Genomic DNA, 17219 nt, shown 5'->3' with positions numbered 1-17219 from the left:
TTCTCAACACGGACCCTCTGTTCCCTACCTCTGCCTGTCACACTCTGCCTGCATGCTCCCTGTGACACACTTCCTTATCCTGCCTGTCAGGACTTTTCCAGCTCCTATTGGCTCCCTGGTTTCAGGTGGGACACTCCTAAGACTCATGGGACTTGTCGTCCCTTCCAAGAGCCTTCCCTGATTGGCTTGCCTTCGAGTGCTTTCCCACTGCGCATGCGTGACATCAAATTGCCGCCGCTGCTCTTCTGCACATGAGCGAGTGCCCACAAGATGGCGGCTCCCTCTTTCAATCACCGGAGCCCCCGACGATGCGATCGGCACCCACACACCGCACGCCCCCCCACGGAGTTCCTGAAGGCGCGTGCACGCACACCCACGCAACTCTCCCGACCGCGTGGAGGTGAGTACACACAAAAGAGGGGGGTAACAACCTCAGAGGGGGGCCTGGCTACACAGTTTACCCAGGCACCATATAAGTATTTTTTCCAACAGTTCATATCCTGATTTCAAGAAAACCATCTAGACTTGTTAGGCACCAACTGGACTTAATTTTCATTGAACTTATTATTTGTGTACATTGATTTGCATATGTTTGATTGTTTACACCCATTGATATCACTCGCACAATCATCTAACTAGCGCTTATTCACTAATATCCACCCATTTGCTATATCCGTACTTACAGTATATTGATCCTGAGGAATACAAACAAAAAACCCCAGTGAAATATCATCCAATGATCTCATAAGGGGAAAAATAAATTCCTTCCTGACTCCAAAAATTGAATATCAGATGACTCCTTTGATAAACATCCTTTCCATGTGTAGCCATGCCATCTGTGGCTACTAGTTTGCTTCCCCGGCTGGCAGTAAGCCCTGGTATGATCAGGCTGCCAGTAGTTGATATGGGGTTTTCCCCCTCCTTGGTACTGCACTTGAGTGGCAGCGGGAGGTGGTGACATCAGGCCTGGGCATGACCAATCATGAGTCAGACCTGGTGCCCTCCTCCTGGCTGTACTTAAGGGCAAGTACCGCCCTGTGACAGGGTGAATGAACGTCACCAGCCATATACCTGGCAAACATATGTCTAAGTTTGCAGTGCAGCAGTGATGAGGTTAACTTTCAGTGGAGAAGGGCTGCTTAATTAGTCTGACCCCAGCTGCACAATGAAGGTGTTTAAAAAAAACCAGGCTACACACACATGTAAGCTAGCTGGTCAGGAGACAGGACTGAAAATACTGAAGAGATTACTACTATAAGGTCTCTGTTGCAAAGTACCTATGTGATGAACTGTCTGTGTCCTGCATGCAAAAGAGAAGCTGCCTTGTTTTCTAAGCTGAAGAGAAGCTATTTTGTTTTGTCTGCTAAAAAGAAGCTATTTTGTTTTGTCTGCTGAAGAAGAAGCTATTATCTTTTTGTCTGCTGATGAGAAGCTATTTTGTTTTTGTGTGCTGTATGTTTTAAGGCTCAATAAATAAGCCTTATCAAGGGATCCCGCATGTGTGGTTGCATGTACCCTGCAACATATGGTGTCAGAAGTGCCGGGATTTTGAGAGGCCCCTGCAGTTGAAGGGCCAAACACACACACAAAAATGAGAAAAATGGAAGACTTTTTAAAAGAGTTTCTGTGCGAGCAGACCAGACAGCAGGGAGAGTTAATGCAGGAGCAGGCCCGGCTACAAGCAGAAAGAGATGAAAGACTATTGCAGCAGCAAACCCAGCTCCTAACCCAGCAGCAGGCAGTACAGGAAGAGCGGATGGCCAAGCTGCTGACCCAATTACAGGGGTCTGCCAGTCCAGAACTTGCAAACAAACCCCCGGTACTCCTGAGGAAAATGGCTCCGGATAAGGATCCAGAGGCTTTTCTACTGACATTTGAAAGGGTTGCCGAAGCTCAGAGCTGGGCTGCAGATCGCTGGGCAACTGCTTTGGCCCCGCTTCTCATAGGACAAGCCTAGGCCTCATATCAGGGCCTCCCAGCAGATCAGGCAATGTACTACCGATAAGTAAAAGCCGCCATACTGGATTGCTTAGGTTTGACCCCAGAGACCTACCGGCAGCAGTTCCGGAACCTGAAGTACAACGCTAAGATGAGACCCCGGGTCCTCGCTCAGCGGTTATCGGAGTTGTGTACGTGCTGGATACAACCCGAGGAGCGCACTGAGGAGGCAATCCTTGAGCAGGTGGTTTTGGAACAATTCCTACAGATAATACCCCCTTCCGCACGCTCATGGGTAAAACTCCATGCTGCTGAAACCCTAGCTTTGGCGGTCCGACTTGGGGCCGAGGATCAGGCGAGTGCCCTGGACCCGACGGATCAAACTTCACCAGCACTTGCGGAGACCCAAAGAGGGAGATTGGAACAACTGGGAAACTACGGCCCCTCCATGCGCAACCGCCAAGTGCCACGAAAGGAGCAGTTCTTCCAACAAGGAAGAAGTCAAAACGCCGGGCACCGCTGAGACCCTCATCCCCTTCCTGAGGTCAGCTGGTCGCCAAATGAGAGGAACTACCGAGGACGTCGCCCACCGGACCCACCAGATGCCTGGTCTCCAGTGTCCGGTCCAGCGGAGCGCTATCCATGGCACCCTTCTGCGAGGGAACCCTCTCCATGTTCCGCCTGCGGAGTACGAGGCCACCAGCATGTGGACTGTCCACAGATGGATTGTTCCTTCAGCAGGACCATCGCCTCGGCCTTCACTGGAGAAAATTACAAGCCCTCGCTACTTCCAGCCCAACTTGGGGGAAAAACGTCCAGGCCCTTGTAGATTCGGGCTCTGGGAAAACTCTGGTCTTCCAGGAACTGTTACCGCCTAACGTGTGTTCTTTTGACTCCCCATGGAGTATAGAATCTATACACGGCGATATAAAACGGTATCCGATGGCCAAAATCCGGCTACAGGTAAAAGGTCAGGAGGCCTACCTCGAAGTAGGAGTCGCTCCTTGGCTCCCTGCCCCCGTTGTGCTCAGCCGGGACTGGCCTTTCTTTTCAGACCTAATGGCTACAGTCTCTCACAAGGAGCCTTATCCTATGGCTCAGGAGAACCCTGGTAAACTGTTCCCCTTCTCGGCAGACCTTTTCCCCAGTAGACACCAGGTGCAAAAGACTCGGAAGCAAAGACGCTCTGATAAACAGGACTGGTTGCAGAAATCTGGGTCTCAAGGTGACCATACTAGTAGCCAGAAGTCACAAGTGATGGCTGGGGATGGCCTGAAGGAGGGGGATATGGGCCCTGGAGATTTACCAGACCTATACCTCCCTGATTTTCGCCAGAGGCAAAGGGAAGACCCAGTCCTGGCCAGACAATATGATAAAGTGGTAAAAATTGATGAGCAGATATTGAATGCACAGGGGGTGATAGTATCCCCCCATTTTGAATTATCAAATGATATCCTGTATAGTGTGAATAGGCAGACACAAACAGGGGAGGTCACCAGACAGATATTGGTTCCCAAGGCGTTTGCTAAATCTGTGTTCACTCTAGCCCATACTGTCCCTTGGGGTGGTCACCTTGGTAGGGATAAAACATTGGACCGTATTTCATCCCGATTCTATTGGCCAGGGATGCATAGTGATATTGCTAAGTTATGTGCGGCATGTCCGGAGTGCCAGCTAACTAGTCCGAAGGGACAAAAACCAGCCCCTCTGGTTCCTCTACCCTTGGTGTCAGTTCCCTTTGAGAGGATTGGGGTAGACTTGGTAGGACCTCTAGAACCTTCTGCGAAAGGACACAGGTTTATTCTTGTAATAGTTGACTACAGGCATACCCCACTTTAAGGACACTCACTTTAAGTACACTCGCGAGTAAGTACATATCGCTCAATAGGCAAACGGCAGCTCACGCATGCGCCTGTCAGCACGTCCTGAACAGCAATACCGGCTCCCTACCTGTACCGAAGCTGTGCGCAAGCGAGGACACTATAGAGCATGTTACAAATGTGTTATTTACATCAGTTATGCACGTATATGACGATTGCAGTACAGTACATGCATCGATAAGTGGGAAAAAGGTAGTGCTTCACTTTAAGTAAATTTTCGCTTTACATACATGCTCCGGTCCCATTGCGTATGTTAATGCGGGGTATGCCTGTATGCGACAAGATATCCTGATCCGTTCCCCCTGAGGACAGCAACGGCGAAGCAAGTAGCCAACAAGTTGTTGGAGCTGTTCTCACGGGTTGGACTCCCCCAGGTTATGTTGACAGAACAAGGTACAAATTTTATGGCTAAACTGATGCAGGATGTCTTAAAATTATTAGAGGTCAAGTCGGTTCGGACATCTGTCTACCATCCACAGACTGACGGATTGCTGGAAAAATGTAACCGAACTCTAAAAGGGATGCTGAGAAAGTTTGTAGATTCAGAGAAGAGAGCCTGGGATGAACTTCTCCCTTTTCTGCTGTTTGCAGTGCGGAAGTTCCCCAGGCCACCACGGGATTCTGTCCATTTGAACTGCTGTATGGCGCAAACCCCGGGGTATCCTAGACCTCCTAAAGGAGTCCTGGGAGGAACAGCAGTCTTCTTCTAAGAATACCCTGCAATATGTACTAGACCTTAGGAAGCGCCTAGATGTGGTCGGCCATTTTGCTAGGGAGAATCTTAGATCAGCCCAGGACAGTCAGGAGAGACATTACAATCAGAATGCTCGCATGAGAGTGTTTCACCCGGGAGACCAGGTGATGTTATTATTACCCAGTTGCGAGAGTAAACTCCTGGCCAAATGGCAGGGCCCATTCGAAGTATCGAAGTACTTCGCCGCACGGGTGATGTGGATTACGAGATCGCTCAACCAGGGTCCAGGAAGGGTAAATTTACCATGTGAACTGCTGAAACCCTGGAAGATGCAGCGGTCTCTATTCATCCACCCGGTGGAGGAGGAAATGGACTTGGGTCCTCAGCCCCCCCGGGAGAACATCGTGGGTGATGATAAAATCCCAATTGGTAAACAGTTGTCCTCTGAACAAAAAGGGGACTTGTTAGAAATAATTACACAATTTCATGATGTTTTTTCTGATTTGCCAGGGCAAACTAATTTAATTTCACATATGATCGAGACAGCACCTGGGGTAAAAGTACGTTCCCGTCGTTATAGGTTGCCTGAAAGTCGTAGGGCCCTGGTAGAGAAGGAGGTACAAAAAATGTTACACTTAGGAGTGATTGAGGAATCATGCAGTGAGTGGTGTAGTCCACTAGTTATGGTCCCTAAACCCGAGGGGAAGGTAAGATTTTGTGTGGACCACCGAATGGTCAATGCGGTATCCAAGTTTGACGCATATCCGATGCCAAGGGTGGACGAGTTAATTGACGCCCTTGGTAACGCAGAATATATATCCACGCTGGACTTAACAAAAGGATTCTGGCAAATACCTTTAGAGGAAAAGTCCAAGTGCAAAACAGCCTTTGCCACTCCCATGGGTTTATACCAGTTTGTGGCAATGCCATTTGGACTGCATGGAGCCCCAGCCACATTTCAGAGACACATGGATAAAGTGCTGAGACCCAATAGGGCTTATGCCGCAGCCTACCTAGATGACATTGTCATTTATAGTAAACACAGGCGGGCCCATCTAAATAGGCTGAAAGCGGTCCTCAAATCTCTAAGAGAGGCAGGGCTCACAGCCAACCCTAAGAAATGTGCCTTAGGTAAGGCGGAAACCAAATAATTAGGATATGCAGTGGGTATAGTAAAAAGTAAGGCCACTAGCCGACAAGGTAGTTGCCCTGAAAGAAGTTCCGACCCCCCAAACAAAAACGCAGGTGTGCTCTCTGCTGGGTTTAGCAGGGTACTATCGGCGGTTCATCCCCAACTACTCGGAAGTTGCAGCCCCATTAACGGACCTCACAAAAAAGTGTGCCCCTACACAAGTGGTATGGTCAAGGGAGTGTCAGAGAGCCTTTGAGGACATATAAAGGTGTCTATCAGAGGGTCCCGTCCTTGGAAGCCCAGACTTCAACAGGCCTTTTCTAGTACAAACCGATGCATCAGAAATAGGGCTAGGGGCAGTGTTGTCACAATAGTTTGAGGGAGTGGAACATCCGATCCTTTTTCTGAGTAGGAAATTGTTCCAGAGTCAGTGATCGAGGCAATCGAGGCTTTGAGGCATTACCTGGCAGGAGTCCATTTTACTCTGGTGACGGACCATGCTCCATTGAAGTGGTTGAATAATATGAAGGACTCCAATGCTTGATCGACCAGGTGGTATATGGCCCTCTAACCCTTCTCATTTGAGATTCAGCACAGGCCTGGAAAAGAGAATGCAAATGCTGACTTCTTTTCTAGAGATGGGGTGGATGGTCAGGCTTCAGCTGTGCGTGGCCCCAGCCACACACTAGCAGGGGAGTAATGTGACGGGGTGAATGAACGTCACCAGCCATATACCTGGCAAACATAACTCTAAGTTTGCAGTGCAGCAGTGACGAGGTTAACTTTCAGTGGAGAAGGACTGTTTAATTAGTCTGAACCCAGCTGCATAATGAAGGTGTTTAAAAAAAACCCTGGCTACACACACATGTAAGCTAGCTGGTCAGGAGACAGGACTGAAAATACGGAAGAGATTACTGCTATAAGGTCTGTGTTGCAAAGTACCTATGTGATGAACTGTCTGTGTTCTGCATGCAAAAGAGAAGCTGCCTTGTTTTCTAAGCTGAAGAGAAGCTATTTTGTTTTGTCTGCTAAAAAGAAGCTATTTTGTTTTGTCTGCTGAAGAACTATTTTCTTTTTGTCTGCTGATGAGAAACTATTTTCTTTTTGTGTGCTGTATGTTTTAAGGCTCAATAAATAAGCCTTATCAAGGGAACCCGCGTGTGTGGTTGCATGTACCCTGCAACACGCCCAAATTTAGCATGGACCTTCCCCACTTGAGGAAGGCAGGTTACACAGTGGAAAGGCTGATTATTGGACCTTCGACAGTCCTCTTCCTTCCGGGGCAGAGTGAGTGTGGACCATACCTCTGCCTCTGCTAGGGAGGCAGGGAAGAGCTAGGACAGCTGCCGGTGCCCTTGGCCTGTAGTGACAGTCCAGGGACCATCCTTCAGTGGCAGCTGAGAAGTACTGCATCGGGCAGAAGCCTGCCTTGTTATTGTGACAGAAGAAGAGATAATAAACTTTTCCTGTTGTTATACCTGCTGCCTGGTACGTGACTTTACTGGGGGGGAGAGGTAATAGTTCTCCCGTGGTTGATCACCTTCAGTCCCTGGAGCCTACGGCAGATGGAGGCGCTGCACTGCTAAAGAGATATGTAGGGTATGAACCCCAGAAGCCTAGTCCTGTGTCCCCACTACCACCGGCGGATGACTCAGCCCTCCTGTTACCAGCAGGTATAATGCACCACACGACCCGAAATCGCCAAATCGTCCACCGGGTGGGGGAAATACCGTTTCACATGTTTACTTATTTGGTATATCCCTGTATACCTTTCCTTTCTAAAAAGATATCCAACCTTTTTTTTTGAACATATCAATTGTATCTGCCATCACAGTCTCCATGGGTAATGAATTCCACATTTTAACTGCCCTTACTGTAAATAACCATTTCCTTTGTTGCTGGTGAATTCCTGGGTGCCTTAAGTAAGAGATTATCTTACGTGCTTGGTTTTGGCTAAATGTTTCTTCAGCATGTAGCAAATGAGCATATAAATGAACTCGTTTCCTGAGAGATATAGGCTGCAATGATTACCTTGGAGTACAGATGCTCTATACCTTCTCTAAGCCTGTCTAAATTTAGCATAGGTTAAACTTGATGGATGGAGGTCTTTTTTCAACCTCATCTACTATGTGACTATGTAACCTCCAACCCCCCCCCCCCTCCCACCCCTTACAATAATGGCCAATGGGCCTATTAGCCAAATGCTGCTAAGATGGTTTTTGGCCATAGAAAAGCATTCCATAAAATACATTTATTTAAAAAAATACACATCATATAAAAATGGTAATTTTAATTGATTTCACTGTAGCTACCTAAGCCCACAACGGGCATGAAATTAGCTTTGAGGATACCCGTTAAATGGAGGAAAGCTAACATCCGTTACCTACAGATGCAGTGGCCGTTATTTGAACAAATCTCGAAATGGTATTTCGAGATATGCCTGTGATCCTCACAAGTTTAGCTGCGGCAGACTAATGGCCCATCGGATTAACACAGCAGGGGTCCCTGCTGTGAGGCAGTCCTACCGGGTCTGCCTGTCTGTAATAGTCATGATCAGCAGATATCCGGAAGTAGCTGAAAATAATTATCCAATTGGCAACGGGTATAAATATGCAGCTAAGTGTTGTATCCCGTCATCCACCTGCCCCTGACGAAGCTCCGCCTGGAGAGAAACGCGTAGGGCGTGGGCATTGTGACGCAGTGACGTCACATCACGTGGTGCCGCTGATTCCGAAACAGCCGATGCCAGTGCAGGAGTACATGATCTGTACCGTATACTGAGACTGGAGCAGTGCTAAAGCTACAATTAGCTAAGTATTATGTTGTGACTCTACAGAGTGTTTTGTTGCCAGCTAAGAGTAACAGTTTCTGTTTGTATCGCTTCCATTAGTAACTGGGATTCCCGAGTAAAACTTGACAGCGATGTTGGAGCTGTGCTGTTTTATAGCAAACAGCGTTCATATGCTAGTCTAGCTGTTAAGGGATTCCCCTATAGCAACTGTGCAACCATAACTCTGTGAGAAAACCTTTTAAATACGATTATTCATGATGACATTGCCTCCAAAGATTATAGGTATACCAGATGATGTGCAATTATTTTTTGCCACATAAATTATGTATTTGGCTATGTGATTAGCACTGGTATTTAGAAGTGCTTTACTGATTATAAGACTTCATGATTATTAACTGTGGATACAATTCTTGATTTAATCAATATGTAAAGAAAGCAGGAGGATATATTGTCAACAGTTATACTCTATATATCTGTAACCCTGCTTCCCCCCTTCCCCCAGACTCTACGGTGGTGTCTAGGGTGCATGAGGGCAGATTACATGCGGTGTGGTGCATACCTGTGAGGAACAGGAGGGCCTGAGCTTCCCGCGATGTTATTGGGGAGCCAGGACCGGGCTTCTGGGGTGGTAGCCTCCATGATCTCTTAGTGGTGCAGCGCCTCCATCTTCTATACTCCCAGGAATATGGGACAGGACCTGTATAGAAGAACCCCTTGGGTCCCAGGGTAATAGCTTCCAATTCACACACAGTCTTTGATAACAAAGGATAGTCTCTTTTATTGGCAGATCAGCAACTCCCAACGGTAGTGGCGTCCAGCAGCCACAACAACAACAGCCAAGCTGTACTTATTACTCCCCTCTCCTCACACACAGATATCTCCTCCTCTCCTTCCCTCCAAGTCTCTCCTCCGACAGGATGGTCTGGGCTGAGGCTTCAATACCCCGCGGCCCACCCCCGAGGTTATCCTCACGGTGGGGCTTGAATTCTCCCCATCACCCCAGGCAGAGGGGTGAGGGGCATTGGTCCACCAGGTCTATAACGCTATCAGCTCTACTAAAGGGGCTGAGTCTCTCCCCTCCTCTCTCTGCTCCTGCACGGCGGTGCAGGTGAGACCGTGATCTCCTCCAACTCCTTGGACCGATCCGCAGGACTCACTACTCAAACATGTCCCACTGCAGACTCTCGGCATACTACTCCGGAAAGACTACTACGGCTGACTAACTCAGAAGACTAACTCTAACTCACAGGAGTTGGCTGCTAAATATAGAGCTAGCCCCACCTCTCGTGATGTCAGCAGAACCTCCCCTCTTGCTCACGCCTGCAGCAGAGTCCAGGCCTGCCTCTACCACTCAGGGCAGGGCTATGAAGGGGAAAACCCATGATGATTACTGGTGCCTGATCTTAACAGGACTTACCACAGTAGAAGGGAGATAGGTATAGCCTGTGCTGTTTACAGGGGGCTACATATCCAACAGTTTTTCTGAAGTAATAATAACCATTGTTACCATCCAAGGCAGTAGGAATCAGATAAGACAGCACCATGTGTTAGTTTTAATTATATTTAATTTTTTCACTTTCTTCACCAAGGTTTTTCACAGTATATATTCACATAAAAATTAAACATTGCTAGTGTGGTGTGCACCACAAATGTACCTTCTGTGAATGATCGTGTGACTATGTCACAATTTTCATTCAATTGTTAAAAATGTCTGTAATAGACGCATGATCGCGGGGGTTTTATTAAAATTCTAACATTACAGTAATGTAGCAGGGGATCTCCGGAGCTGAAGAAAATTGATTTCAGCCTCGGGTACCTCCTTGCTCCCCCTACCTACTTTCTATCTGCCACCCTCTTTGGCCTCTTCTGTCTTTTTGTCACGTTGCACTCCTATTTTCTTTCTCATTTTCTATTTAACCCAGTGAGTACAGTATGTCTTTTCCATTCTCTGAGCTCCCACTTTGTTTCCTGGTTCCCCCAATGAGGACCAGCCTCCCAGTTTACAAACACCGGGTTTATAAGGTCAAGCAAAAGTGGCCTAGTGGCAAAAACATATTTAATAGGTTAAAGGGTCAGTCCCATGAAGGACCAAAGTGACCTAATGACATTGAAATGTTCAATAGGTCAGAGAGTGGTTATATGGAGCAGTGGAGGAGTTATAGAGAGTAGTTGTACAGTATATGAGTTATAGGGAGTTGTTATTTGAAGCAATAGGAAGAGTTTGGAAGTAGTTATTGGTAGTAGTTACATGTATATGGAGAAATGGGGGAGATAGAGAGAAGGTATAGTTAACACTATGTAGTTTACTGGAGAAAACATGGCTTGATATTTCGTTAATGTCGTTAGAACAAACACGGTAAGGCTTAATGTTAGGTTAATGTCACGTTAAGACATTTAACAGACCTCTGTAGATCTAGGTCCATAACTACAGATTACTACAGCAAATAATAGATTTGGTTTGATATAGATCCTTTGTCATTTATATTTCAGGAATCTGCTGACTTCATACAATGGCACCTATGGATAGAAAAACCATCAGCAAACTCAATGACATCCTGTTAAGCGCACTTGATAATCTATTAGAAATGGATTTTAAGGTATTCAAAGACAAGCTGAATCACATTAGCTATGGAGTAAAGAAGGATAACATTCCCCTGAGTGCTCTAGAGAAAGCTGACACAATTGAAACCAAGAACCTTCTTCAGAACTTCTATGGAAAGTCTAAAGCTATAGATGTAACTATAAAAATATTTATTGAGATGCACTTCATGGAAAATGCTCGTCTGCTCAAGGAGAAGAAAAAGGAAGGTAAGATGACTGGAAGTTAGTACTTTGGTGATACAGTATTACAGTCATTTCTGTCTGTGTAGAAGTTGTTGATAAAATTCCATGTAGTTTTTTTTTTATACAATATAACATAAAACAGTGGGTATTCACTTTGATTGAAAAAAAATACACTTATCAAACACATACGCAGGGAAGTCAGAGCAAATATTTTGTGAGCTCGAATTTCAATGCTTCACTATAAGAAGGGCTAGCAAAGCATTGCAGAGCAATGTAATAACATGCAGAGCGATATAATAACATGCAAAGCAATGCGTTGCTGGCTCCTCTGGCAATTAGGGGGTTATTGTTGCCTTCTTAAATTTATAGCTTAAGATCCTTTACCTTGTGCACTTTAACCACAACACAAAAACTCACTATAAAAAAAACCCCTAATACTCTTAGACACACAGGAAGAACAAATTAACCCACTAATTATAGACACATTAGCACTCTGACACAGAAAATGGAAAACAAAACAGCACAATTTAAAATGTGAATAATAAGTATATAAATGTAACCCTCCTTGCACGGCACTAACGGAGTTTACATGCACTAGTATTTACATGGCAGTACTCAGACTCTATTACCTGATCATGGTGCTGGATTCACGCATGCTGGGTGTGTATGTGGTTGTAATAATTATGGGCGCCAGGAACTTTCTTAGAACAATGAGCCTCTATTATTCTCCATTGACACTGCTCTGCATTGCAGTCACATATAGTTATATTTGGATGCCTCCGTCACGTTGCAGGGTCTTTTATCCCATATTCAAGGTGGGAAACTCTAGATTTAGTTGAACAGGGTTTTTATTTATATGGGATAAACAAAACAACGATAGGCCCACCGTCCCTTTCAAAAAACAAAGCGTAAAAATAACCCCTACTCCTCCCAGGAGACAGACTATACAGCAGCTCCCTATCTACTTGGCTAGCCAACTAAACTGGTTACCAGCCCAAAACACAGTCCGGTTTACAGATATGGAAAAAAAGGATATAGTAGCGCCAACCGTGTGTTGATTCAAATGCAGATATTCAATAAATGCACAGAGAAGTCCCGCTACCAGAGTTCATAGAGGTGATTCAAAGTCCTCCACACAATGTCAATCAAGAAAAAAAAAAGGAGTCCTCCGGCGTGTGGTTATATTCATGGTTCCAAAGACATGAAGGGAGAAAATTAAAACAAACCATAGAAAAGGGGTGGTTAAAATGGAATTAATATGCAGCCTAATGTTGATTGGTATTAGACAGAAGAACACTTACATAAACTGCAGATCCTTAAGAAGGAGATATTTCTTAAATGTGCCTCAAAACATAAAGGAGAAGGATATAGTGTAAAAACGTTTAATGAAGACATAAGATTTAAAAGAGAATGCTCACTCACAAACGACCAAAAGCATATGGCATTGAAAGGGTTTTCACTCTGGACACATCAAGCCTCTCCCTTGTATCTCAAGGCGTCGATGCGGCGTCTGTCCCGGCGTAGGAAGTGACGTCAGCTGTCGGCGTCAGAGGGGGACTCGCCTGGGCTCGTGCATAGCCCTGTTGCTCCCTTCACTGACCTCCTGCTTTAGCTCTGCTCCTGCACATGCGCATCGGCAGTAGTTCAATCCTAAAGCCAGGTAGAGCTTTCTCCTTCCAGCCAAGGTGGCCTGGAATGTCCAAATTCTGTGTCACTGAGGAAGCCAAGGGCGAAACTAGTTTAAACTACTGCCGATGCGCATGTGCAGGAGCAGAGCTGAAGCAGGAGGTCAGTGAAGGGAGCAACCAGGGCTGTGCTCGAGCCCAGGCGAGTCCCCCGCTGACGCCGACAGCTGACGTCCCTTCCTACGCCGGGACAGACGCCGCATCGACGCCTTGAGATACATGGGAGAGGCTTGTGGTGTCCAGAGTGAAAACCCTTTCAATGCCATATGCTTTTGGTCGTTTGTGAGCATTCTCTTTTAAATCTTATGTCTTCATTAAACGTTTTTACACTATATCCTTCTCCTTTATGTTTTGAGGCACATTTAAGAAGTATCTCCTTCTCAAGGATCTGCAGTTTATGTAAGTGTTCTTCTGTCTAATACCAATCAACATTAGGCTGCATATTAATTCCATTTTAACCACCCCTTTTCTGTGGTTTGTTGTTTTAATTTCTCCCTACATATTTTGGGAACCATGCGTATAACCACGCGCCGGAGGACTCCTTTTTTTCTTCTGTTTACAGATATACCATATATGACAATATCATAGTCCTTTTATGTTTTGTTGGGGACTCTGTCTCAAGAGAGTCCAGGAAATCCCTCTGGATCCAATCACCTGGACAGGACAGCCCTGCTTCCTCAGCAGTCTCACGTCCTTCACTCTTCTGCAGCCTTGCTCTTCCTGTGTGTGTAACCCAGGCAGTCCCAGACAGCTCTGCGACAAGTGTCCAGCAGACCTGGGGAACTGTACCAACCAGCTTCCTTCCTGTTTGGAGAAAAAGTATCTCCCTCCCTCTGGGGAAAACAATCTCTTTGTGTTTGTCACGGTAGTTCTGCCCGCAGACCAGATCCATCCCTGTACTGAGGTGGGACGTTGATAACATGCACCCGCAGCAGGGGAAGCATGTCCGGAGTGTGGTAGTTTGCGTAGACAGGCCAGGGGGCTTAGTATGGTATTGTGGTACCTGTCGTATCCGGAGTGAGAGTATTCGTAGTGGGTGCCAATGCCGATGGTCGAGGAGAGGTCCTGATAGTAGAAGGCCAAGCCGAGGTCGAGGGCAGAGGGAAACAGCATAGTGATGAGGATGCCGAGGTAGAGAGCCAGGAGAGGAGTTGTAAGCCAAGCCGAGTCAAAACCTAAGAATCACAAACACAAGCCAGAGAGAGAATCCACACCAGGTAAGCTGAGGTTATGCAGAGCAATGACTCCATGGAAGGACTGGGGTAATAAAGGTGGGAGAGCCAATCAGAGAGGTAGGTGGAGTGAGGGTGTGCCATGGAGCATGAGCTGATAGGTGCGTGCTGTGATGTTGAAGCGGCATCAGCTGGGAAGCAGGGGGCGCGAGTATAGCTGGAGCGAGTGCCGGAGGTGCGACTGAACTGCCTGTGCAGTGAATAAATTATGGCCGGGAGCGCGCACAGTGTAAGACCGTTCCGCGCGCGTCCAGGCCAAGATGTCGGCCGCATGTGGGAGCTTCGGCTGAGATGGCGCCTGGCAGTGGAGAGGGTAACGCTGAGAGGAGGAGGAGGGAGCAGTCCCCGACGCAGGTAAGGAGTGGGTGAGAGAACCCTGCTTCCTTACAGTGTGCAGGCCACTTCCTGCCTTTTAACTCTCTGTTGATACAGGAGTCCAGCCTGCTTAATTAGTTGCAATTGCAGCAAGCTCCTACAGAGGAATTTAACCTCCTGCATGCTGGAACTTACAGTCTGTCAGCTTTCTTAGTCTACAAGATCAGTGACTCCATCACAATATACAATCTGTTTTCTTTTCATCACATTGCTTGTACTATTTTAGAGGTCTTCCCTAGATGCCCTTCGCTTAACATCGTAGGGAGCTATTGACACTTGGCTTGCGTGAATCAGCTGACCCCGTTCTGCAGAACGTCTATCATGCTCTGTTAATATGAGCCCCTTTTTCGGGCTCTGACCGACTCAATGCTGTGTAGGGATCCATGTCCTGCTTCTGTATTCACTATCACCAGGCAGAAAGTTGGTGTGGCTTAGTTTCTGGCAATGTCACCAAGTACCATATGAGCCCACATACTCTCTAAGGCTATTAACCCCTCACATTAACTAGTAACTCCCAAAGGGGGCTACATAAACAATAATGGTGATCTAAAATATATAAACTCTTTCCCTGCAGCCAGGTATATCACTTTAACTCAGAGTGAAAAATCAAAAGTCCAAAAAGAAAAAAACCTATAGCGCAAAAATAAAAATAGGGGCCTATTCACAACGTGGTGATAAAATCTGCATTGATTTATTGTGCACTAAAACATGAGGGTAAAAATGGTATTCAGTAAGAATGAACGCCATTTTTTTAAAGGCTGATAAAAAAAAATGCACTATGGTCTGGCTAGTTTTTTGTATCAGTGCTACCGCGCTATAAATCCTAGCGAGAGGCAACTGATAGACATAATTGCAGCCTGGAAGAGCTTGGATACAGGGTAATGGTCTGCGCAAACAGTCAATCTCCAAGATAGAAAGACAATAATACAGGGTGAATTAATAACACCTTAATATGAACTGGGAATATTCCCAAAAAAACAGCAACATGTGGGTGGGGGAAGGAGGGGGTGGGGAGATAAGTATATAAATGAACTACTAACATGGCCCTGTGTGAGCCCCTTCCCTCAGAGATAAATCTTCATAGTCAGACGTGTAAGCCTTCCTCTCAGTTGTTGCTTCCCGATAGGGTGTAGTGAGCGGATGGCACCTCTCCCACAGTCCCAAAGGTAGAGAATGGGCAGAGACAAAGTTAGCAGATGACAAGATTTATTATATACTGTAATAAAAAAAACATAGCACTCACATGGTAAAAAGCAAAAAGCAGCCATGGATCCTTCAGACAGGTTCTCTGTTTCCCGGTGAGCTCCCGCGGGCACGTCCGACTGCGGGACCGGTACCAGGGAGCCTTGGTGAAAGTACGGTGGCCGCCTGTGTCCAAAACTACCAGCACCGGCAGGGAACAACGCGTTTCGCAAATTAATGCTTTGCTGCGTCTCCATGCACGGTTCTTGCAGGCGATCGTGCAGTAAAATGATTGCTTTTGATAACACTGTGCAGGAGCAGGGGGTCGTCTGAGCTGAACCGCATTGATTTCAGCCCCGGGGACCCTCTGCTTCCCGAGTTACAGGCCCCGGTATGGGGTGCCGGTATCTCCTCCAGTATTTAAATCCCACGGTCACGTGACGCAGAGGATTTAAAAATCGCGGCGATACCGGCACCCCGTACCCCATAAAATAAATAGACTACCATAGTGCATAACGTTACAATTAAACATTGAGCAGGTAGAACTCCATAGGAATATGCTAGATCATGGATGATAACAGATATCAAACATCAGTCATAAACCAGGAAATTGGGAGAAAAAAGACCCAGTAGAGAGACACACAGCCGAGATGTAAAAATGCCAAAAACACTTTATCCGACAATAGTAAAAATCAAGTCTTACAGGATACCAGATGGTATAAGGCGTTGGTTTAAGAGTGATCTTGATGCCGAGTCGCGACCTCGGGAAACTCACTCACGCAACCGCCTCCTTCACTGGCTCCATCCTTGCTGCTAGTCCACGTCGACACGTCACTTCCGGTTTGCACTTTGGTAGCTGGCGTCACCGGAGCTGCTGCTGTAGACTGTAGCTTGTCTCCCTCTAGGATCTTACGTTGAGGGTTACGCTCTACGCGTTTCGCTGTTCAAGTCGACGGCTTCGTCAGGACTCCTGACGAAGCCGTCGACTTGCACGGCGAAACGCGTAGAGCGTAACCCTCAACGTAAGATCCTAGAGGGAGACAAGCTACAGTCTACAGCAGCAGCTCCGGTGACGCCAGCTACCAAAGTGCAAACCGGAAGTGACGTGTCGGCGTGGACTAGCAGCAAGGACGGAGCCAGTAAAGGAGGCGGTTGCGTGAGGGAGTTTCCCGAGCTCGCGACTCGGCATCAAGATCACTTTTAAACCAACGCCTTATACCATCTGGTATCCTGTAAGCCTTGATTTTTACTATTGTCGGATAAAGTGTTTTTGGCATTTTTACTTCTCGGCTGTGTGTCTCTCTACTGGGTCTTTTTTCTCCCAATTTCCTGGTTTATGACTGATGTTTGATATCTGTTATCATCCATGATCTAGCATATTCCTATGGAGTTCTACCTGCTCAATGTTTAATTGTAACATTATGCACTATGGTAGTTTATTTATTTTATTTCAGATATTGACGCTCCCCTGATATTTCGTTTTTGCTTTGAGTGTGGACGTGGAAACTAGTCCGTGAAGGGTTTGA

The 17219-nt window shown here is 46.6% G+C and overlaps 1 protein-coding gene across 1 annotated transcript in view; it reads left to right on the top strand.

The window, feature by feature from the left end:
* LOC142463905 (uncharacterized) overlaps positions 1 to 17219 on the top strand; it is an 87696-nt gene that overhangs the window by 40155 nt on the left and 30322 nt on the right. The window contains exon 2 of the mRNA XM_075566752.1: positions 10926 to 11243. Coding sequence (XP_075422867.1) covers positions 10946 to 11243 — 298 coding nt within the window. The 5' untranslated portion in view covers positions 10926 to 10945. The remainder of the gene's footprint in view (positions 1 to 10925; positions 11244 to 17219) is intronic.

The sequence above is a fragment of the Ascaphus truei genome, chromosome 12 (genome assembly GCF_040206685.1).
Source record: "Ascaphus truei isolate aAscTru1 chromosome 12, aAscTru1.hap1, whole genome shotgun sequence".
Classification (NCBI taxonomy): domain Eukaryota; kingdom Metazoa; phylum Chordata; class Amphibia; order Anura; family Ascaphidae; genus Ascaphus; species Ascaphus truei.
Note: the sequence above shows the minus strand (reverse complement) of the source record. Positions and strands in the feature narration are given on the sequence as shown.